Consider the following 23,906-nt stretch of genomic DNA (forward strand, 5'->3'; position numbering starts at 1 on the left):
TCCCCCCCCCAGGTCCCCTAACCAACCCCCGGGACCCCCAAAACCTCCCCAGCCCCCCCCCGGTCCCCTAACCAACCCCCAGCACCCCCAAAACCTCCCCAGTCACCCCCAGGTCCCATAACCAACCCCCGGGACCCCCAAAACCTCCCCAGCCCCCCCCGGTCCCCTAACCAACCCCCAGGACCCCCCAAAACCTCCACAGCCCCCCCCAGGTCCCATAACCAACCCCCAGGACCCCCAAAACCTCCCCAGCCCCCCCCAGATCCCCTAACCAACCCCCAGGACCCCCAAAACCTCCCCAGTCCCCCCCAGGTCCCCTAACCAACCCCCAGGACCCCCAAAACCTCCCCCATTGCCCCCAGGTCCCCTAACCAACCCCCAGGACCCCCAAAACCTCCCCAGTCCCCCCCCAGGTCCCATAACCAACCCCCAGGACCCCCCAAAACCTCCCCAGTCCCCCAATCCCCCCCCAGTCCCCCCCAAACCTCCCCAATCTCCCCCAAATCCATTGCCCACCCCCGGGGACCCCCGAACCCCCCCCCCACATCCATGTTGCGCTGGATCACGCGTGTCCCACGTGCACACACGCGCCCCGTCGCACACGCGTGTGCCAGCGCACACCGCCCCGCACCCTCGCCGCCTGCACGGCAGCGCGTGTGTTTTCCCTGCACACGCGAGCACACGCGTGCAACAAGCGTGTTCTGGGCACGGCACGTGTGCACACGCGTGTGCTCGCCGCGGGACACGCCAAAGCCCCCCAAACCCGCACCTCCTCCTGCTCCCCCGGTGCAAGGAGAGGTGCAAAACGCCGCCGAATAACCCCAAAATTAAATTAATTAAAGAAAAAAGGGGGGAGAGGGAGGGTGCAAAAACGCCGCCGAACAACCCCAAAATTTAATTAATTAAAGAAAAAAGGGGGGAGAGGGAGGGTGCAAAAAGGCCGCCGAATAACCCCCAAATTAAATGAATTCAAGAAAAAAAGGGGGAGAGGGAGGGTGCAAAAACGCCGCCGAATAACCCCAAAATTAAATGAATTCAAGAAAAAAGGGGGGAGAGGGAGGGTGCAAAAACGCCGCCGAATAACCCCAAAAATAAATGAATTAAAGAAAAAAGGGGGGAGAGGGAGGGTGCAAAAACGCTGCCAAAAAAACCCCAAATTAAATGAATTCAAGAAAAAAGGGGGGAGAGGGAGGGTGCAAAAACGCCACCGAATAACCCCCAAAATAAATGAATTAAAGAAAAAAGGGGGGAGAGGGAGGGTGCAAAAACGCCACCGAATAACCCCAAAATTAAATGAATTAAAGAAAAAAGGGGGGAGAGGGAGGGTGCAAAAACGCCACCGAATAACCCCCAAATTAAATGAATTAAAGAAAAAAGGGGGGAGAGGGAGGGTGCAAAACGCCGCCGAATAACCCCAAAATTAAATGAATTAAAGAAAAAAGGGGGGAGAGGGAGGGTGCAAAAACGCCGCCGAATAACCCTAAAAATAAATGAATTAAAGAAAAAAGGGGGGAGAGGGAGGGTGCAAAAACGCCGCCAAAAAACCCCAAAATTAAATTAATTCAAGAAAAAAGGGGGGAGAGGGAGGGTGCAAAAATGCCGCCAAAAAACCCCAAAATTAAATTAATTAAAGAAAAAAGGGGGGAGAGGGAGGGTGCAAAACGCCGCCGAGTAACCCCAAAATTAAATGAATTAAAGAAAAAAGGGGGGAGAGGGAGGGTGCAAAAACGCCGCCGAACAACCCCAAAATTAAATGAATTAAAGAAAAAAGGGGGGAGAGGGAGGGTGCAAAAACGCCACCGAATAACCCCAAAAATAAATTAATTAAAGAAAAAAGGGGGGAGAGGGAGGGTGCAAAAACGCCGCCGAATAACCCTAAAAATAAATGAATTAAAGAAAAAACGGGGGAGAGGGAGGGTGCAAAACGCCGCCGAATAACCCCAAAAATAAATTAATTAAAGAAAAAAGGGGGGAGAGGGAGGGTGCAAAAACGCCGCCGAATAACCCCAAAATTAAATGAATTCAAGAAAAAAGGGGGGAGAGGGAGGGTGCAAAAACGCCGCCGAACAACCCCAAAATTTAATTAATTAAAGAAAAAAGGGGGGAGAGGGAGGGTGCAAAAACGCCGCCGAATAACCCCAAAATTAAATTAATTAAAGAAAAAAGGGGGGAGAGGGAGGGTGCAAAAACGCCACCGAATAACCCCAAAATTAAATGAATTAAAGAAAAAAGGGGGGAGAGGGAGGGTGCAAAAACGCCGCCGAACAACCCCAAAATTAAATGAATTAAAGAAAAAAGGGGGGAGAGGGAGGGTGCAAAACGCCGCCGAACAACCCCAAAATTAAATTAATTAAAGAAAAAAGGGGGGAGAGGGAGGGTGCAAAAACGCCGCCGAATAACCCCCAAATTAAATTAATTCAAGAAAAAAGGGGGGAGAGGGAGGGTGCAAAAACGCCGCCGAATAACCCCCAAATTAAATGAATTAAAGAAAAAAGGGGGGAGAGGGAGGGTGCAAAAACGCCGCCGAATAACCCCAAAATTAAATGAATTCAAGAAAAAAGGGGGGAGAGGGAGGGTGCAAAAACGCCGCCGAATAACCCCCAAATTAAATGAATTCAAGAAAAAAGGGGGGAGAGGGAGGGTGCAAAAACGCCGCCGAACAACCCCAAAATTTAATTAATTAAAGAAAAAAGGGGGGAGAGGGAGGGTGCAAAAACGCCGCCGAATAACCCCAAAATTAAATGAATTCAAGAAAAAAGGGGGGAGAGGGAGGGTGCAAAAACGCCGCCGAATAACCCCCAAATTAAATGAATTAAAGAAAAAAGGGGGGAGAGGGAGGGTGCAAAAACGCCGCCGAACAACCCCAAAATTTAATTAATTAAAGAAAAAAGGGGGGAGAGGGAGGGTGCAAAAACGCCGCCGAATAACCCCAAAATAAATGAATTAAAGAAAAAAGGGGGGAGAGGGAGGGTGCAAAACGCCGCCGAATAACCCCAAAAATAAATTAATTAAAGAAAAAAGGGGGGAGAGGGAGGGTGCAAAAACGCCGCCGAACAACCCCAAAATTTAATTAATTAAAGAAAAAAGGGGGGAGAGGGAGGGTGCAAAACGTCGCCGAATAACCCCAAAAATAAATGAATTAAAGAAAACGGGGGGGAGAGGGAGGGTGCAAAAATGCCGCCGAATAACCCCCAAATTAAATGAATTAAAGAAAAAAGGGGGGAGAGGGAGGGTGCAAAAATGCCGCCAAAAAACCCCAAAATTAAATTAATTAAAGAAAAAGGGGGGAGAGGGAGGGTGCAAAAACGCCGCCGAATAACCCCAAAATTAAATGAATTAAAGAAAAAAGGGGAGAGAGGGAGGGTGCAAAAACGCCGCCGAATAACCCCAAAATTAAATGAATTAAAGAAAAAAGGGGAGAGAGGGAGGGTGCAAAAACGCCGCCGAATAACCCCAAAATTAAATGAATTAAAGAAAAAGGAGGAGAAGGGGGTAAAGGAGCATCTTGGCCACTGCAGACGAAGCAGCCGCGGCCTCACAGGAAACGTGTTTTGGGGTTTTTAATTCCGTTTGGTTGCTTGATAAAAAAAAAAAACATGATAAACCGTCGCTCAGTGATGTAACCTGGGTTTTGGGGGAAGATTGTCTTTTCCGCAGGGTTTTGGCTTGGCTTTTTGGGAAGGATTGCCGATTCCGGAGAGTTTTTACCCTGCTTTTTGGGGTGAATTACCTTTTCTTGAGAGTTTTTAAACCTGGCTTTTTTGGGGCTGATGGCCCTTTCTGGAGCATTTTGCCTTCCTTTTTGGGGAGGATTGCCATTTCTGGAGAGTTTTACCAGCTTTTTTAGGGAAGGTTGCCATTTCTGCAGATTTTTTTAACTCGAATTGGGGACAATCACCCATTTTGGAGGATGTTTTGCCCTACTTTTTAGGGAGGATTGTCGTTTCTGGAGGGTTTTATCCTGCCTTTTTGGGGAGGATTGCCGTTTCTGGAGGGTTTTATCCTGCTTTTTTGGAGGGGGATTGCCAATTCTGGAGGGTTTTATCCTGCTTTTTTGGAGGGGGATTGCCAATTCTGGAGGGTTTTATCCTGCTTTTTTGGAGGGAGATTCCCAACTCTGGAGGGTTTTATCCTGCTTTTTGGGGAGGATTGCCATTTCTGGAGGGTTTTATCCTGCCTTTTGGGGAGGATTGCCATTTCTGGAGGGTTTTATCCTGCTTTTTTTGGGGGGGATTGCCAATTCTGGAGGGTTTTATCCTGCTTTTTGGGGGGGATTGCCAATTCTGGAGGGTTTTATCCTGCCTTTTGGGGAGGATTGCCATTTCTGGAGGGTTTTATCCTGCTTTTTTGGAGGGGGATTGCCAATTCTGGAGGGTTTTATCCTGCTTTTTTGGGGGGAATCGCCAATGCTGGAGGGTTTTATCCTGCTTTTTTGGAGGGAGATTCCCAACTCTGGAGGGTTTTATCCTGCTTTTTGGGGGGATTGCCAATTCTGGAGGGTTTTATCCTGCTTTTTTGGGGCGAGTGTCGTTTCTGGAGGGTTTTATCCTGCTTTTTTGGAGGGGGATTGCCAATTCTGGAGGGTTTTATCCTGCTTTTTTGGAGGGAGATTCCCAACTCTGGAGGGTTTTATCCTGCTTTTTGGGGGGGATTGCCAATTCTGGAGGGTTTTATCCTGCTTTTTTTGGGGGGATTGCCAATTCTGGAGGGTTTTATCCTGCCTTTTGGGGAGGATTGCCATTTCTGGAGGGTTTTATCCTGCTTTTTGGGGGGGATTGCCAATTCTGGAGGGTTTTATCCTGCTTTTTGGGGGGATTGCCAATTCTGGAGGGTTTTATCCTGCTTTTTTGGGGGGGATCGCCAGTTCTGGAGGGTTTTATCCTGCTTTTTTGGGGGGATTGCCATTTCTGGAGGGTTTTATCCTGCCTTTTGGGGAGGATTGCCAATTCTGGAGGGTTTTATCCTGCTTTTTGGGGGGATCGCCAATGCTGGAGGGTTTTATCCTGGTTTTTTGGAGGGAGATTCCCAATTCTGGAGGGTTTTATCCTGCTTTTTGGGGGGACTGCCAATTCTGGAGGGTTTTATCCTGCTTTTTTGGGGGGATCGCCAATTCTGGAGGGTTTTATCCTGCTTTTTGGGGGGATTGCCATTTCTGGAGGGTTTTATCCTGCTTTTTTGGGGGGGGATTGCCATTTCTGGAGGGTTTTATCCTGCCTTTTGGGGAGGATTGCCAATTCTGGAGGGTTTTATCCTGCTTTTTTGGGGGGATTGCCAATTCTGGAGGGTTTTATCCTGCTTTTTTGGGGGGACTGCCAATTATGGAGGGTTTTATCCTGCTTTTTGAGACCGACAGATTCCATCGCCCAGGGTTTCCCCAGCGGTCCAGGATCCCGGGGATATTTCGGACGCTCGCGATGCCTCCACCCCTTCCCCGGCGCTGCCCTAACGAACTTGGCTGCTCGTTAGCAAAACCGGGGCCTCGTTGCAGAGACGGGAGCCCAAAACGGGGCCAAACCGGGGCCGTCCGTGATCCGCCGTCCCGCGCTGCCAACCCTCCGGCTCGGGCGCAGGGCAGTGCCCGGCTGCTTCGCCCGGCTCGGTTTTCCTGGGAGCCGCCACCGAAAAAACCCATCGGATCCCGTGACGGTTTTACGGTGCAGCCGGGCAGAGTATCGGAGGGAAAGGTGAGGCGCACGGGCAAGGCCCCGCTCAGCACCGTGCTTTTCTTGTCTTTTTAATTAGCAGCGTGGCTAATTACCCTGGCGAGGCAAAGTTCGCCAGGCCGTTCCCACCGCAGCCCGGGTTTATCGTAACAAAAGACTCCGGTTCTTTAGCGGTGACTAACGGGGTCACGTTTGCGCAAGGCGTTGGCAGGGGATGGTGGGAGAAGGTGTAGATCCAGGCGGTCCCAGTCCCGGGTCCGGTGGGTCCCTCCTGGAAAGGGCCAAAAATGAAGCGGGATTTCAAATAAAGTGGAGGGGAAAAAAAGCAGAGTTTTGTAGACGGATGTTTCTGGCGGGAGCTGCGACAAAGTGAAGGCAAGGAGCGTGGTTTCCCCCTTTTCACATCAAAAGGAGCAAGGATGGAGACGTTGGGGGTTGGATGGAGACATCTGGGGTCAGATGGGGACAGGGAGAGCTGGATGGAGGAGTTGGGGGTTGGATGGAGGAGTTGGGGGTTGGATGGTGATGCTGGGGGCTGGATGGAGACAGGGAGAGTTGGATGGAGATGTTGGATGGAGATGTTTGGGGTTGGACGGAGACATTTGGGGTTGGACAGAGACACAGAGGGTTGGGTGGAGACGTTGGGGGTTGGATGGAGACACAGAGGGTTGGATGGAGACGTTGGGGAAAGGATGGAGACAGGGTTGGATGCAGACATTTGGAGTTGGATGGAGACACACAGGATTGGGTGGAGATGTTGGGGGGTTGGATGGAGATGCTGAGGGTTGGATGGAGACATTGGGGGTTGGATGGAGACATTGGGGGTTGGATGGAGATGTTGGGGGCTGGATGGAGACACAGAGGGTTGGATGGAGATGTTGGGGGCTGGATGGAGATGCTGAGGGTTGGATGGAGACATTGGGGGTTGGATGGAGATGTTGGGGGCTGGATGGAGACACAGAGGGTTGGATGGAGATGTGGGGGTTGGATGGAGACATTGGGGGCTGGATGGAGACATTGGGGGCTGGATGGAGATGGGGGCTGGATGGAGATGTTGGGGGCTGGATGGAGACATGGAGGGTTGGATGGAGATGTGGGGGTTGGATGGAGACGTTGGGGGCTGGATGGAGACATGGAGGGTTGGATGGAGATGTGGGGGTTGGATGGAGACATTGGAGGTTGGATGGTGACACAGAGGGTTGGATGGGGCCTTTGGGGTTGGATGGAGATGTTCTCCTCACCCTGGAGGAGCCCCAGGCCTTGGCGTGCTGCCCGTGCACCCCGTCGAGCACCCCAGGGCGTCGGAACGAGCCTGGTCTGCTAACGGAGATGCTCCACGTGGATCCGGAACCAGCACCCCGCGGCCGGGAGGACGGCTGGACAACCGGGCAGGCCTGAACCTACCGCACGGGCAGATCGACACGAAGAGATGGAGCGAGACAACAGAAGGATGGATGGACAGATGGGTGGAGGGATGGATAGACGGGTGGGTGGATGGATGAGTAGATGGATGGGTGGATGGATGGATGGATGGATAGATGGATGGATGGGTGGATGGATGGATAGATGGGTGGGTGGATGGATAGACATGGATGGTTGGATGGATGGATAGGAGGGTGGACAGATGGATGGATGGACAAATGGATAGACGGATGGGTGTGCAGATGGATGGGTGGGTGGGTGGCCAGACGGATGGGTGGATGGATGGATGGGGGGGTGGGCAGACAGATGGATGGGTGGGTGTATGAATGGACAGGTGGATGGATGGATGCATGGGTGGATGGATCAATATGTGGATGGATGGGTATCTGGATGGATGGATGCACGGGTGGATGGCTGGATGGCTTCATGGTTGGCTAACCTTAACCTCCTGGAGGAGCAGAAAGCCACCCAGCTGGACGGATAGAGACCAGACAAGGACAGAGGGATAGTCAGATAAATAAATAGATGGATGGATAGAGACCAGAGAAGGACAGATGGATAGTCAGATAGATAAATAGATGGATGGATGGATAGAGACCAGAGAAGGATAGCAGGATAGTCAGATAAATAAATGGACGGATAGAGAGATAATGTTAACATGACGGCTGGACAGGTCTGCAGCCAGACCTGAGGAGCCCCAAGCAGGACGGATGGACAACCTCCACCCATGGCTGGCTAAACAGCTGTGCGGCCAGAGGGACAGAAACTGCACCGTGGCCGGACGCACGGACGGAGGGAGTGCAGCGAAGGAGGGACAGACATCCGGACCGCAGGCGAGACGGATGGAGGGACGGGTACCCAAGAGCAAGCAGCGCCCCATGCCAGGGTAGAAAATCACCAAAACTCCCCCAAAAATCGCACCGTTGGCGAGGAGCTCCGCGCTCCTGCAACCCCGCCCTCCAATCACAGATTTTTGCCCCTGGGAAAAAAAAAAAACACAAATGAACTCGAAACCCTCTTGCGCAAAAGCACCGGGGAGAGAGGGGGGGAGCTGGGGCAAGGTGCGCCCGGGCGGACCTTGTCCCCGCCGCCGAGCCGAGCCCTCGCCATGCTGCTGCTGGCCGGCACCGCCGCGGCGGGGCTGCTGCTGCTGCTGCTGCTGCTGCTGCCGGCGCTGGTGGCCCGCGCGTCACCCTACCTCTGGGCCGACGCGGTGGCCTTCGCCCGCACGGCGTGGGTGGCCCTGCGCTGCGAGCGGCGCCTGGCCCGCCGGCCCCCCGCCGCCCTGCTCGACGTCTTCCAGGCTCACGCGCGCCGCCGGCCCCACCGGCCCCTGCTGCTCTTCCGGGATGAGCTCTACACCTACGCGGACGTGGAGCGGCGCAGCGCCCGCGCCGCCCGCGCCCTGGCCCGGCACCCGGGGCTGCGCCGCGGCCAGGCCGTCGCCGTCCTGCTGCCCAACGAGCCGGCCTACGTGTGGACCTGGCTGGCGTTGGCCAAGCTGGGCTGCGCCATGGCCTGCCTCAACGCCAACGCGCGGGGCCGGGGGCTGCGGCACGCGCTCGCCGCTGCCCAGGCCACCGTCCTGCTCGCCAGCCCCGGTGAGTGTCACCGTGTCGCCATGTCTCCGGGCTGGGCGCGGGTGCCGCTGGCCTTGCACGCACACCGGGGGTGTGCGGGTGTTGCACGTGTGCAGCGCAGCTGCGTGTGTGTCAGGGTCTGCGCGTGTGTCTGCACGTGTGTCAGCGTCCTGGCATGCATGTGCACGTGTGTCAGGGTCTGTGCGTGTGTTGGGGTGTGTGTCAGCGTCCTGGCACGCATGTGCACGTGTGTCAGGGTCTGTGCGTGTGTTTGTGTGTGTCAGTGTCCTGGCATGCATGTGCACGTGTGTCAGGGTCTGTGCGTGTGTTTGTGTGTGTGTCAGCGTCCTGGCATGCATGTGCACGTGTGTCAGGGTCTGTGCGTGTGTCTGCACGTGTGTCAGCATCCTGGCATGCATGTGCACGTGTGTCAGGGTCTGTGCGTGTGTTTGTGTGTGTGTCAGCGTCCTGGCATGCATGTGCACGTGTGTCAGGGTCTGTGCGTGTGTTGGGGTGTGTGTCAGCGTCCTGGCACGCATGTGCACGTGTGTCAGGGTCTGTGCTTGTGTCTGCACGTGTGTCAGTGTCCTGGCACACATGTGCACGTGTGTCAGGGTCTGTGCGTGTGTTTGTGTGTGTGTCAGCGTCCTGGCATGCATGTGCACGTGTGTCAGGGTCTGTGCGTGTGTTTGTGTGTGTGTCAGCGTCCTGGCATGCATGTGCACGTGTGTCAGGGTCTGTGCGTGTGTTGGGGTGTGTGTCAGCGTCCTGGCACGCATGTGCACGTGTGTCAGGGTCTGTGCTTGTGTCTGCACGTGTGTCAGTGTCCTGGCACACATGTGCACGTGTGTCAGGGTCTGTGCGTGTGTTTGTGTGTGTGTCAGCGTCCTGGCATGCATGTGCACGTGTGTCAGGGTCTGTGCGTGTGTTTGCACATGTGTCAGCGTCCTGGCATGCATATGCACATGTGTCAGGGTCTGTGCTTGTGTTTGCACGTGTGTCAGCATCCTGGCACGCATGTGCACGTGTGTCAGGGTCTGTGCCTGTGTTTGCGTGTGTGTCAGTGTCCTGGCACGCATGTGCACGTGTGTCAGGGTCTGTGCGTGTGTTGGGGTGTGTGTCAGTGTCCTGGCACACATGTGCACGTGCGTCAGGGTCTGTGCATGTGTTTGCACGTGTGTCAGTGTCCTGGCACGCATGTGCACGTGTGTCAGGGTCTGTGCGTGTGTCTGCACGTGTGTCAGTGTCCTGGCACGCATGTGCACGTGTGTCAGGGTCTGTGCGTGTGTCTGCACATGTGTCAGCGTCCTGGCACGCATGTGCACATGTGTCAGGGTCTGTGCGTGTGTCTGCACGTGTGTCAGCGTCCTGGCACACATGTGCATGTGTGTCAGGGTCTGTGCGTGTGTCTGCACGTGTGTCAGCGTCCTGGCATGTATGTGCATGTGTGTCAGGGTCTCTGCTTGTGTTTGCACGTGTGTCAGTGTCCTGGCACGCATGTGCACGTGTGTCAGGGTCTGTGCGTGTGTTTGTGTGTGTGTCAGTGTCCTGGCACGCATATGCACGTGTGTCAGGGTCTGTGCGTGTGTGTGTGTGTGTGTGTCAGTGTCCTGGCATGCATGTGCACGTGTGTCAGGGTCTGTGCGTGTGTTTGTGTGTGTGTCAGTGTCCTGGCACGCATCTGCACGTGTGTCAGGGTCTGTGCATGTGTCTGCACGTGTGTCAGTGTCCTGGCACGCATGTGCACGTGTGTCAGGGTCTGTGCGTGTGTCTGCACGTGTGTCAGTGTCCTGGCACGCATGTGCACGTGTGTCAGGGTCTGTGCGTGTGTCTGCACGTGTGTCAGCATCCTGGCACGCATGTGCACGTGTGTCAGGGTCTGTGCTTGTGTTTGCACGTGTGTCAGCGTCCTGGCACGCATGTGCACGTGTGTCAGGGTCTGTGCGTGTGTTGGGGTGTGTGTCACTGTCCTGGCACGCATGTGCACGTGTGTCAGGGTCTGTGCGTGTGTCTGCACGTGTGTCAGCGTCCTGGCACGCATGTGCACGTGTGTCAGGGTCTGTGCTTGTGTCTGCACGTGTGTCAGCGTCCTGGCATGCATGTGCACGTGTGCCAGGGTCTGTGCTTGTGTCTGCACGTGTGTCAGTGCCCTGGCATGCATGTGCACGTGTGTCAGGGTCTGTGCGTGTGTTTGCACATGTGTCAGCATCCTGGCACGCATGTGCACGTGTGTCAGGGTCTGTGCGTGTGTCTGCACGTGTGTCAGCGTCCTGGCATGCATGTGCACGTGTGTCAGGGTCTGTGCGTGTGTTTGCACGTGTGTCAGTGTCCTGGCACGCATGTGCACGTGTGTCAGGGTCTGTGCGTGTGTTTGCACGTGTGTCAGCATCCTGGCAAGCATGTGCACGTGTGTCAGGGTCTGTGCGTGTGTCTGCACGTGTGTCAGCGTCCTGGCACGCATGTGCACGTGTGTCAGGGTCTATGCGTGTGTCTGCACGTGTGTCAGTGTCCTGGCACGCATGTGCACGTGTGTCAGGGTCTGTGCGTGTGTTTGTGTGTGTGTCAGCGTCCTGGCATGCATATGCACATGTGTCAGGGTCTGTGCTTGTGTTTGCACGTGTGTCAGCATCCTGGCACGCATGTGCACGTGTGTCAGGGTCTGTGCCTGTTTTTGCGTGTGTGTCAGTGTCCTGGCACGCATGTGCACGTGTGTCAGGGTCTGTGCGTGTGTTGGGGTGTGTGTCAGTGTCCTGGCACACATGTGCACGTGCGTCAGGGTCTGTGCATGTGTTTGCACGTGTGTCAGTGTCCTGGCACGCATGTGCACGTGTGTCAGGGTCTGTGCGTGTGTCTGCACGTGTGTCAGTGTCCTGGCACGCATGTGCACGTGTGTCAGGGTCTGTGCGTGTGTCTGCACATGTGTCAGCGTCCTGGCACGCATGTGCACATGTGTCAGGGTCTGTGCGTGTGTCTGCACGTGTGTCAGCGTCCTGGCACACATGTGCATGTGTGTCAGGGTCTGTGCGTGTGTCTGCACGTGTGTCAGCGTCCTGGCATGTATGTGCATGTGTGTCAGGGTCTCTGCTTGTGTTTGCACGTGTGTCAGTGTCCTGGCATGCATGTGCACGTGTGTCAGGGTCTGTGCGTGTGTTTGTGTGTGTGTCAGTGTCCTGGCACGCATATGCACGTGTGTCAGGGTCTGTGCGTGTGTGTGTGTGTGTGTGTCAGTGTCCTGGCATGCATGTGCACGTGTGTCAGGGTCTGTGCGTGTGTTTGTGTGTGTGTCAGTGTCCTGGCACGCATCTGCACGTGTGTCAGGGTCTGTGCATGTGTCTGCACGTGTGTCAGTGTCCTGGCACGCATGTGCACGTGTGTCAGGGTCTGTGCGTGTGTCTGCACGTGTGTCAGTGTCCTGGCACGCATGTGCACGTGTGTCAGGGTCTGTGCGTGTGTCTGCACGTGTGTCAGCATCCTGGCACGCATGTGCACGTGTGTCAGGGTCTGTGCTTGTGTTTGCACGTGTGTCAGCGTCCTGGCACGCATGTGCACGTGTGTCAGGGTCTGTGCGTGTGTTGGGGTGTGTGTCACTGTCCTGGCACGCATGTGCACGTGTGTCAGGGTCTGTGCGTGTGTCTGCACGTGTGTCAGCGTCCTGGCACGCATGTGCACGTGTGTCAGGGTCTGTGCTTGTGTCTGCACGTGTGTCAGCGTCCTGGCATGCATGTGCACGTGTGCCAGGGTCTGTGCTTGTGTTTGCACGTGTGTCAGTGCCCTGGCATGCATGTGCACGTGTGTCAGGGTCTGTGCGTGTGTTTGCACATGTGTCAGCATCCTGGCACGCATGTGCACGTGTGTCAGGGTCTGTGCGTGTGTCTGCACGTGTGTCAGCGTCCTGGCATGCATGTGCACGTGTGTCAGGGTCTGTGCGTGTGTTTGCACGTGTGTCAGTGTCCTGGCACGCATGTGCACGTGTGTCAGGGTCTGTGCGTGTGTTTGCACGTGTGTCAGCATCCTGGCAAGCATGTGCACGTGTGTCAGGGTCTGTGCGTGTGTCTGCACGTGTGTCAGCGTCCTGGCACGCATGTGCACGTGTGTCAGGGTCTATGCGTGTGTCTGCACGTGTGTCAGTGTCCTGGCACGCATGTGCACGTGTGTCAGGGTCTGTGCGTGTGTTTGTGTGTGTGTCAGCGTCCTGGCATGCATGTGCACGTGTGTCAGGGTCTGTGCGTGTGTTTGTGTGTGTGTCAGCGTCCTGGCATGCATGTGCACGTGTGTCAGGGTCTGTGCCTGTGTTTGCGTGTGTGTCAGTGTCCTGGCACGCATGTGCACGTGTGTCAGGGTCTGTGCGTGTTTTGGGGTGTGTGTCAGTGTCCTGGCACGCATGTGCACGTGTGTCAGGGTCTGTGCATGTGTTTGCACGTGTGTCAGTGTCCTGGCACCCATGTGCACGTGTGTCAGGGTCTGTGCGTGTGTCTGCACGTGTGTCAGTGTCCTGGCATGCATGTGCACGTGTGTCAGGGTCTGTGCGGGTGTCTGCACGTGTGTCAGCGTCCTGGCACGCATATGCACGTGTGTCAGGGTCTGTGCTTGTGTCTGCACGTGTGTCAGCGTCCTGGCACGCATGTGCACGTGTGTCAGGGTCTGTGCATGTGTCTGCACGTGTGTCAGTGTCCTGGCACGCATGTGCACATGTGTCAGGGTCTGTGCTTGTGTCTGCACGTGTGTCAGTGTCCTGGCACGCATGTGCACGTGTGTCAGGGTCTGTGCGTGTGTTTGCACGTGTGTCAGCATCCTGGCACGCATATGCACGTGTGTCAGGGTCTGTGCTTGTGTTTGCACGTGTGTCAGCGTCCTGGCACGCATATGCACGTGTGTCAGGGTCTGTGCTTGTGTTTGCACGTGTGTCAGCGTCCTGGCATGCATGTGCACGTGTGTCAGGGTCTGTGCTTGTGTTTGCACGTGTGTCAGCGTCCTGGCATGCATGTGCACGTGTGTCAGGGTCTGTGCGTGTGTCTGCACATGTGTCAGCATCCTGGCATGCATGTGCACGTGTGTCAGGGTCTGTGCGTGTGTCTGCACGTGTGTCAGCGTCCTGGCGTGCATGTGCACGTGTGTCAGGGTCTGTGCGTGTGTTTGTGTGTGTGTCGGCATCCTGGCACGCATGTGCACGTGTGTCAGGGTCTGCCCGTGTGTTTGTGTGTGTGTCGGCATCCTGGCACGCATGTGCACGTGTGTCAGGGTCTGCCCGTGTGTTTGTGTGTGTGTCGGTGTCCTGCAATGCATGTGCACGTGTGTCAGGGTCTGTGCTTGTGTTTGTGTGTCGGTGTCCTGGCACACATCTGCACGTGTGTCAGGGTCTCTGCTTGTGTTTTTGTGTGTGTTTCAGTGTCCTGACACGCATGTGCACGTGTGTCAGGGTCCCTGCTTGTGTTTGTGTGTGTGTGTGTCAGCGTCCTGGCACTCATGTGCACGTGTGTCAGGGTCTGTGCGTGTGTTTGTGTGTCGGTGTCCTGGCACACATCTGCACGTGTGTCAGGGTCTCTGCTTGTGTTTGTGTGTGTGTGTCAGTGTCCTGGCACGCATGTGCACGTGTGTCAGGGCCTGTGCATGTGTTTGCACGTGTGTCAGCATTTGTGTGCCACTCTGCACGTGTGCTGGGGTCCGTGCAAGCGTTTGCACGTGTCAGTGTCTGCAGGTGTTGGCGTGCGTGCTGGTGGCTGTGCGTGTGTTTGCACATGTGTCGCTGTCCTTGCACACAGGTTGGTGTTTTTGCGTGTGGTTGCACAAGTCAACGTCCTGGCACGCTGTCAAGGTCTGCGCTTGTGTCTGTGTGTGTGTCAGTGTCCTGGCACACATGTGCACGTGTGTCAGGGTCTGTGCTTGTGCTGGGGTGTGTGTCAGTGTCCTGGCACACATGTGCACGTGTGTCAGGGTCTGTGCTTGTGTGTGCACGTGTGTCAAGGTCTGTGTGTGTGTTTGCGTGTGTGACAGTGTCCTGGAATGAATTTGCACGTGTGTCAGAGTCTGTGTGTGTGTTTGTGTTTGTGTCAGCGTCCTGGCACGTGTTTGCACGTGTGTTGCTGCCATTGCACGCATTTGCACACGTGTTGGTGTTGCTTTAGGTGTTTCCATACGTATCAGTGTTCACACACGCGTTTCCACGGGTGTCAGCGCACCCGGCTGCGCTTGTGCGTACGCGGTCCCGTCCGGGCGTGCGTCTCCCGTCGCACACGCGTGTTCGCACCCGTGGACCCTGCTGCATGCTGCCGCTGCTCTCCAGGAGCAGCCGTGATGACCCCGAGCCCCAATTAGCGGCTCCCCAAGGCCGTGGTTAATCATCGCCAGCCGGATGGGCCGGGCGGTCCTGGCCCCCGCGGCGGTGAAAGGTCCTCGTCCTTGCGTCACGGCTGCGGGGACGCGTTCGGGGCAGGAGGGGCTGCGGAGGCGCCCGGCCGGGGGGCTCGGGACACCCAGCTGGGCGAGGTGACCCTCGGGGGGGTCCTTGGAGCCCCTATCCGGGGTGCTTGGGGCACCCGTGTGGGATCCTTGGGGCGCCCATCTGACCAGGGCGCCCGTTTGGGGCATATCGGGGCCCATCCGGGGTGCCCAGGGCTCCTGAATGGGATCCTCGGGCACTGACCTGGTTCTGGTGCCCATCTAGGACTTTTGGGGTCCCCATCCGGGATGTCCAGGGCTCCTGAATGGGATCCTCGGGCACTGACCTGGTTCTGGTGCCCATCCAGGACTTTTGGGGTCCCCATCCGGGATGTCCAGGGCTCCTGAATGGGATCCTTGGGCACTGACCTGGTTCTGGTGCCCATCTAGGACTTTTGGGGTCCCCATCCGGGATGTCCAGGGCTCCTGAATGGGCTCCTCGAGCACTGACCTGGTTCTGGTGCCCATCTAGGACTTTTGGGGTCCCCATCCGGGGTGCCCAGGGCTCCTGAATGGGCTCCTCGGGCACTGACCTGGTTCTGGTGCCCATCTAGGACTTTTGGGGTCCCCAGCCAGGGTGCCCAGGGCTCCTGAATGGGCTCCTCGGGCACTGACCTGGTTCTGGTGCCCATCTAGGACTTTTGGGGTCCCCATCCAGGGTGCCCAGGGCTCCTGAATGGGCTCCTCGGGCACTGACCTGGTTCTGGTGCCCATCTAGGACTTTTGGGGTCCCCATCCGGGGTGTCCAGGGCTCCTGAATGGGCTCCTCGGGCACTGACCTGGTTCTGGTGCCCATCCAGGACTTTTGGGGTCCCCATCCAGGGTGCCCAGGGCTCCTGAATGGGCTCCTCGGGCACTGACCTGGTTCTGGTGCCCATCCAGGACTTTTGGGGTCCCCATCCAGGGTGCCCAGGACTCCTGAATGGGATCCTCGGGCACTGACCTGGTTCTGGTGCCCATCTAGGACTTTTGGGGTCCCCATCCGGGATGCCCAGGGCTCCTGAATGGGATCCTCGGGCACTGACCTGGTTCTGGTGCCCATCTAGGACTTTTGGGGTCCCCATCCGGGGTGCCCAGGGCTCCTGAATGGGCTCCTCGGGCACTGACCTGGTTCTGGTGCCCATCTAGGACTTTTGGGGTCCCCATCCGGGGTGCCCAGGACTCCTGAATGGGATCCTCGGGCACTGACCTGGTTCTGGTGCCCATCTAGGACTTTTGGGGTCCCCATCCGGGGTGCCCAGGGCTCCTGAATGGGCTCCTCGGGCACTGACCTGGTTCTGGTGCCCATCCAGGACCTTCGGGGTCCATCCGGGGTGCCCAGGGCACCCATCTGATCGGGGTGCCCGTTTGGGGTGCGTAGTGTCCATCTGGGCTCCTCGGAGCACCCATCTGAGGTGCCCGCCTGACCCGGGGGCCCATTTGGGGCTCGTCGGGTGCCCATCTGGGGTCCTATCTGGAAGGCTTGGGGTGCTCACCCCATCGGAGCACGCGTTCGAGGTCCTTGGGGCGCCCACCTGGGGTGCTCGGCCACCCATTTGGGGTTCCCGTCTGGTCGAGGCACCCGTTGGGGCTTCTTGGGGCGCCCGCTGTCCCCCCGCTCACACGGGCTGCCCATGCCGACCGTCCCCCCTCCCGCAGCTCTCCGGGCCGCGGTGGAGGAGGTGCTGCCGGCCCTGCGGCAGGACGGCGTCCGCGTCTTCTACCTGGGCGCCGAGTCGCCGACGCCGGGCGTCGAGGCCCTGGGGCCCAGCATCGAGGCGGCCTCCGCCGAGCCGCTGCCGGCCCACCACCGCGCGGACGTCACGCCGGACGCCAAGGCCGTTTACATCTTCACCTCCGGCACCACAGGTGGGAGCCCCAAAGCCCGGCCGAGGAATTCAAGGTGCCCCCCGCCGTGACCACCCCCCTCCTCGGCTTGGAGAAGGACGGGGCCTCCCCGGGAAATGGCGCCTGGGAGGGTTGGGGTGCTGTGGGGCCCGGCGGGTCTCCTGGTGGGGGGTGAGCCCTCTTCATTGACCGGGCCAGAAGGGTTGGCAAGATGGTTGGGAGGTTGGAAGGGCCTCGCGGACCCTCAGCACCGTGACTGTCACAGGGCCAGGCTCCTCTTGGCCACATCCGCGTGAGGTTTGAAGACCTCCTAGGAGGAGACCACCACCACCATGGGTCTCTTCCCAGCTCTGTCCCCACCAGGACGGGGGGATGGGACCTCTGGGAGCTTCCAGATCCAACCCTGACCATTGCAGGCCCATCTGGACCAGGTTCCTCACGGCCGTGTCCATGTGAGGGTTGGGTATCCCCGAGGATGGAGACCCACCATATCCCTGGGTCTCTCCCTGGTTCCGTCCCAACCGGGACCATCTGGACCAGGTTCCTCGTGGGATTCAGCACAGTCTGAGGACCTCCAAGGACAGAGATCCACCATCTCCCTTGATCTCTCCCTGGCTCTGCCCCACTGGGGCAAGTGGAGACGGGACCTCCCTGACCAAAGAGGTCTGACCCTGACCAATGCAGGTCCGTTTGGACCAGGTTCCTCAGGGGATAATCTCAAGAAGATCTGAAGACCTCCAAGGACAGAGCCCCACCACGTCCTCACCCCCCACGTGGGACCCCCACCGGGGAAGGGCTTCACCCTCGCGCCCCAGCCCTTGTTTCGGAGGCCTCACATCCCGCACGGGCACCTCCAGCGAGGGTTTTCCCACCCCATCGCTGCCCCCCGTGGTTTTCCTCCCTCAGGGCTGCCCAAAGCGGCAGTGATAACGGAGAAGAAGATGCTGCTGATGGCCAACATGGCCCGGCTGTGCGGCCTCCGCGCTGAGGACGTCCTCTACACCGCGCTGCCGCTGTACCACTCGGCCGCGCTGCTCATCGGGCTGGGAGGCTGCCTGGAGGTCGGTAGGTACCGCGCGCCCCACCGGCACCCGCCGGCACCTGGAGGGCGCCCAGGACGGAGAGAGGGATGGGGACGGACCGAGGGAGGAATGTGTGGGAAGGGAGGAGGGAGGAAGAGAGAGAGAAAAGGTGAGAGGTGTCCGTATGGACGGAGGAGATGGATGTTTTATGGAGACGGAGGGAGGTTTGATGGAGAGGGATGACAAAAATGAGAGGATGGAGGAGGAAAGAGAAAGAAGAGAGAAAAGGAAAAATATCTATACTGACAGATGAGTAAGTGTGGAGATGGATGGATGGATGGATGGATGGATGGATGTTTTATGAGGTGAACAGAAAAAAGTGTGAAGATGAAAAGGGAAAGAAGGGAATGGAAAGACTTGGACAGAAAACGAGAGGGGTGTCTGTGTAGATACCGGGTAAGTGTGGGGATAAGTGGCGAGCTGGGCAGATGTCCATGGATGTGGATGGATGGAGGGAAAAAAAGGAAAAAGAGAAAAGGGGAGGAGTAAATATAGATAACAGATAAGCGTGGGGATGGGTGGATGCTTATGGAGATGGATGGGTGGCAAAATGTTTAAGGAGGGAGGAGAAGAAGGAAAGAGGAGGTTTGGAGGGAAAAGAAGTAGCTAGCCAGGTAAGGGGTAGGTGTGAGGATGACTAAACAGATATTCATGGAGATGGATGGATGGATGGATGGATGGATGGAAAAATGTACAAGGATGGGGAGGAAAGAGAAAGAAGGGAACAGACGGAGAGAAAAGGGTAACGGCTATGCATGGGATGAAAGGATAGACAGATTTCTATGGAGAAAGACGTATGGACGGAGAAATGTGTCAGGATGGAGGAAAAGAGAAAGAAGGGAAGGAGAGTTGGAGAGAAAAGGAAAGAGGTATCTAAATAAACAGACGGGTAAGTGGGGAGGCAGAGGGGTACGGAGATGGATGGATGGAGAAATGTGTAAAGATGGAGGAAGAAAGAGGTATCGGTATAGGTAGATGGGTGTGAGGATGGATGGAGAAATGTTTAAAGATGGGGAGGAAGGAAAAGAAATGAGAGAAAAGGAGAGGGGAATACAGGTAAGGGGGGGCTGCATGGATGGACAGATGTTTACAGAGATTGATGGAGAAATGCATAAGGGAGGGAGAACAGAAAGGAGGAGAGAAGATGAAGGGTGTCAATGGATGGCAAACATGGGGACGGGCGGATGGATCAGTCTTTGTGGAGCTGGATGGATGTTCATGAAGAAATGTGTCAGGATGGAGGGAGAATGAGAAAGAAGGGAAAGAAAGAGAGAAGAAGGGAGAGAGCGCTGTATAGACAGATGGGGCATGGACGGATAAAGCTAATTTTGGTTATTGCCCCTTCTTTGAATGGACGCAGTGGCGGATGGGGAGCTCAGACATGGTGTCACGGGCAGAGGGAGGAGATGGGGCAGGGGGAAGGCGCATGGTCCCCATCACCCCGCCGCGTCCCCGCAGGAGCCACCTGCGTCCTGCGGGCCAAGTTCTCCGCCTCGCAGTTCTGGGACGACTGCCGCCGCTACAACGTCACCGCCATCCAGTACGTGGGCGAGCTCATGCGCTACCTCTGCAACGCGCCCAAGGTAACGACGCGGCTCGGCGCCGGCGGAGGCGGAGAATCGCCCGCTCCGCCGGGGCGCGGAGCCGAGCCGAGCCGTCCCTTCGTGCCCCGCAGCGCCCCGGCGAGCGGGACCACGGCGTGCGCCTGGCGGTGGGCAACGGCATGCGGGCAGAGGTGTGGAAGGAGTTCCTCCAGCGCTTCGGGCCCATCACCATCCGGGAGTTTTACGGGGCCACCGAGGGCAACGCTGGCTTCATCAACTACACGGGGAAGATCGGCGCTGTGGGAAGGGCCAACGTCTTCCTCAAGGTGAGCTGCCGGCAAAGGTGAGCGAACGGTGACTTCCCTGGGGGCACCAACGATGTCCATAGGGTAAAGCTGACGCGAGAGGTCCCCTCGCCAGCGTGGCATGCCCCCAAGGCTTCCCCTCCATCGGGGTGGCCAACGCTGCCCCACCAGCACTGACTCCGCTGCTCCTCTAAGACTGTTTTTGGGGTGTCCCCACCGTGCTGTCCCCACCGGCTTCAACAAACACCCGCGAAACGACGTGGTTGTGTTTTTCCACCCTTTTCCTGCAACCTGACGCGGTTGCGGCTCCCGGTCCTCTACCGTGGGTTGTCAGTTTGAAAAATATGGGGGATGAAGGTGGCTGAAGTGTTGAATATGCTCAATTAAATCTCATTTGGACACAAAGGGAGCCCGGAGTGATGAGCGTGGAGGGAAGGGAGCTGGAGAAAACAAGCCTCTGCTTGTTGGGAGTTTGGAGACTGGATAGGATAATCCTTGGGCTTTAATTTGTGGGTAACGGAGGACCGGACCCCGTTTAAACCCATCTTTTACCAGCATTGGAAGTGTGGTGCTTGCAGAGACCCCCCCCCCCCGCTCTCATCTATCCCACGTTTCTCTTCCCCCACCGATTTCTCCCTCCTCTGCCCCACAGAAATTTGCCTCCTTTGAGCTGATCAGGTACGACGTGGAGCGGGATGAACCCGTACGCGACGAGCGAGGTTTCTGCATCCGCGTTCGCCCTGGTAAGAAGGAACGAGCCTCGCGAGGGCCTTTCTCCGGGGTTGAGGTGCCACCAAAGCTGCCTCTCGGGGCTGATGCTCTGCGTCGCTGCTCTAAAATGACCGTGCCGCTGCCGCTTGCTGCCCCAGACCCTCAGAAAACCGTTGATGTCCTCTCCGGGCACCAGCTGGGGCTTGGAGGCGACATTCCCCGGAGCCGCCGGGGCTGCCAAGCGGCCTGCAACCCTCCTTTCCCTCCCCAAAGGCGAGGCAGGGCTCTTGGTCATCAAAATCACCAAGACGACCCCTTTCCATGGCTACGCTGGAGATCCCGAGAAGACGGAGAAGAAGGTCTTGAGGAACGTCTTGGTGAAAGGCGATGCTTTCTTCAACAGCGGTGACCTCCTCATGATGGACCATGAAAAATTCCTCTACTTCCAGGACCGGGTGGGAGACACTTTCCGGTAACTCTCTCACCACTCTTGTGTCTCTGTCTTGGCCGGTGGCATGGGTGACGGGCCAGGGGCAGAAAATGAAGAAGTGGGCACCTCCACTGAGCAGACATGAGCACCCCGATGTGCCAGAGAGGGACAGAGGTGGTGGCAAAAGAGGGAGAATGCGATTTCTCAGCCCCAAATCCCCTCTCAGGGTTTCCCGCCTTCTCTCCCTAGCTGGAAAGGTGAGAACGTGGCCACGACAGAGGTGGAAGCCACACTAGCCTCAGTGAACTTCATCCAGGAGATCAACGTCTACGGGGTGTCTGTGCCGGGTAAGTGCCCGGCGGCGCAGGGACAAGCGGGAATCGGTTCTCCAAAATAACCGTCTGTCTACGTGGGAACATGATGTGCTCCCATAATGGTCTTAAGTGGCCACCAAAAGGCTAAAATGGGACTCAGCCCCCCAACATGAGCATCCAGCATTGTCTTGGGCACAAAACGTGCTCCTGTAATGGTCCAAGCGAGCACCAAGAAGGCTAAAATGGGACTCAGTTACCCAAAATAAGCGTCTGGCACCATTCTGGTCATTTGATGTGCCTCTATAGGAGCCCAAGTGGCCACCAAGAAGGCCAAAGTGGGACTCGGATGTGCCAAATAAGCATCCTGCATCGTTGCAGGCACAGAACTTGCCCCCGTAACGGTCCAAGCAGCCACAAAGGATAAAAATAGGACTTGGTCGCCCAAAGTAAGTATGCAGCATCACTTTGGGCATGTGAGATGCCCTCGGAAGGGTCCGAGCAGCCACCAAGAAGGCTAAAACAGGACATGGTCGCCCCGAATAAGCATCCAGCATTGTTTTGGGCACACAATGTGCCCTGTGAGCATCCACAAGGCCACCAGAAAGGCTAAAGCAGGACTCGGTCACCCCAAATAAGTGTGCCACGTTGTTTCGGGCACACTACGTGCCCCCATAACGGTCCGAGCAGCCACCAAGAAGTCTAAAATGGGACTTAGTCATCCAAAATAGGTGTCCGGCATCATCTGGGGCACGTGATGCCCCCAAAAGGGTCTGAGTGGCCACGAGGAAGCTAAAATGGGACTTGGTCGCCCCAAATAAGCATCCAGCGTTGTTTTGGGCACACGCTGTGCCCCCGTAGCGGCCCCCGAGCCCACTGGGAACAGCCCCCCGAGGTAAACCCGAGCAGAAAGGGTCTGCGCTGAGAAATGGCCCCATTTTCGGTGGGGAGACCCGGTCACCGGCCGGTCCCCAATGACAGTCCCGCTTCGCAGGGTGCGAGGGGAAGTGCGGCATGGCGGCCATCTGCCTCAAGCCCGGGACGAGCTTCCAGGGCGAGAGCCTCTACGCGCACGCCAAGGCCGGGCTGCCGAGCTACGCCACCCCCCGCTTTGTGCGGCTTCAGGTGAGGGGCCCCGGCGTCGGGCCGCGCGGTGACGCTGCCGTCCCCGTATCAATAACGGCATCGATCGCCCCGTGCCGATAACGGCGTCAATCACCACGTGTCAATGACGGCGTCAGTCCCCTGTGCCCGTAACAGCGTCGGTCCTGCCATGCTGGTAACGGTGTCGATCGCCCCGTGTCGATAATGGCATTGATCACCCCATACCGGTATTGGCATCGGTCCCACCATGCCCGAAATGGCGTTGATCACCCATGGTGACACCCATGATCGCCCGTTGATCACCCATGTTGACATCGGCATCGCTCCTGCCATACTGGTAACAATGTCGATCACCCCATACTGGTATTGGCATCGGTCCCACCATGCCCGAAATGGCGTTGATCACCCATGGTGACACCCATGATCGCCCGTTGATCACCCATGTTGACATCGGCATCGGTCCTGCCACGCTGGTAATGGTGTCACTCACCCCTGTGGGGTCAATTGCCACTAAATTGTATTCCGGTTATTCCGCGACTCCCCTTATGTGTAACGGCACCGGTCCTGCTGTGCCGGTGATGCCGTTGGTGCTGCCAAGCCGGCAACGGCATCCGTCACCCTCCGTTGACAACGACATCGTTCCACCGTGCCGATATCCGTGCCGATAACAGCGCTAATCCCGCTGTATCAGTAACGGTGTCAGTCAAATGTCCAATTAACTCGTGCTGATAACAGCATCGGTCCCACTGTGTTGATTATGGTGTCGATCACCCTGCGCTGATGATGGTGTTGATCACCACGGTGATGCCGGTGTCGCTCCCCGCAGGAAGCCCTGGAGATCACGGGCACCTTCAAGCAGTGCAAGAGCAACCTGGTCAAAGAAGGCTTCAACCCCAACGTCATCAAGGACCCGCTCTTCTTCCTGGACGAGAGCAAGCAAGCCTACGTGCCCCTGAGCCCCGACGTCTACGCGGACATCCTGGCGACGCGGCTCAAGCTGTAACGAGCCACCGTGCCGCGGGGGGGGGGGGGTCTCCCCGGGGGGGTAATTGCCTCCGGGCCATCAGCGGGGCGATCTGCTGCTAATCGGGGGGGGGTTGTGAAGTGGGTACTGCCTCCGAGGAGCTCGGGAGGGAGCCGGAGCGCGACAAGGGCGTTTCCCACGCTGGCCGCAGAAATTCAAGGGCTAAATTCCGCTTAATCGGGTCGGCTTTGCCCGGCTGCTGCCCCGGCGGCTCCGACGTCCTCGGTGCTGCTGAAGCGGCGAGCGCTCGGTCGAACGGGGACATCCGCCGGGGACGAACCCGCGGGGTTTTTTCCCCCCTGTCCAGGCGAATTGCACCCAAAATCCCCTCGGATGACTCTAAGGGCACTCGGGAATAAAGTTGCTTCCCACGCGACCGCGGCCTCTTGCTCCGGCACCGCACTGGCGAGGCGGGAAGCCTGGAAAGGGCTCCGCGGCTTGGGGGGGGGGCCTGAAATGCAGCATGGT

General features: G+C 57.3%; 1 protein-coding gene across 1 annotated transcript; it reads left to right on the forward strand.

The window, feature by feature from the left end:
* Positions 1 to 8,159: 8,159 nt before the first annotated feature.
* On the forward strand, positions 8,160 to 23,814 carry SLC27A5 (solute carrier family 27 member 5). The gene is made up of 10 exons (XM_064499550.1): positions 8,160 to 8,686; positions 16,739 to 16,948; positions 17,834 to 17,992; positions 19,468 to 19,592; positions 19,685 to 19,879; positions 20,511 to 20,601; positions 20,843 to 21,041; positions 21,249 to 21,346; positions 22,305 to 22,435; positions 23,241 to 23,814. The coding sequence occupies exons 1-10, from the start codon at positions 8,194 to 8,196 to the stop codon at positions 23,415 to 23,417; spliced, it is 1,878 nt and encodes a 625-aa protein (XP_064355620.1). The 5' UTR covers positions 8,160 to 8,193; the 3' UTR covers positions 23,418 to 23,814.
* The last annotated feature ends 92 nt before the right edge of the window (positions 23,815 to 23,906 follow it).

This window comes from Dromaius novaehollandiae, chromosome 31, assembly GCF_036370855.1.
Source record: "Dromaius novaehollandiae isolate bDroNov1 chromosome 31, bDroNov1.hap1, whole genome shotgun sequence".
NCBI classification, from domain to species: domain Eukaryota; kingdom Metazoa; phylum Chordata; class Aves; order Casuariiformes; family Dromaiidae; genus Dromaius; species Dromaius novaehollandiae.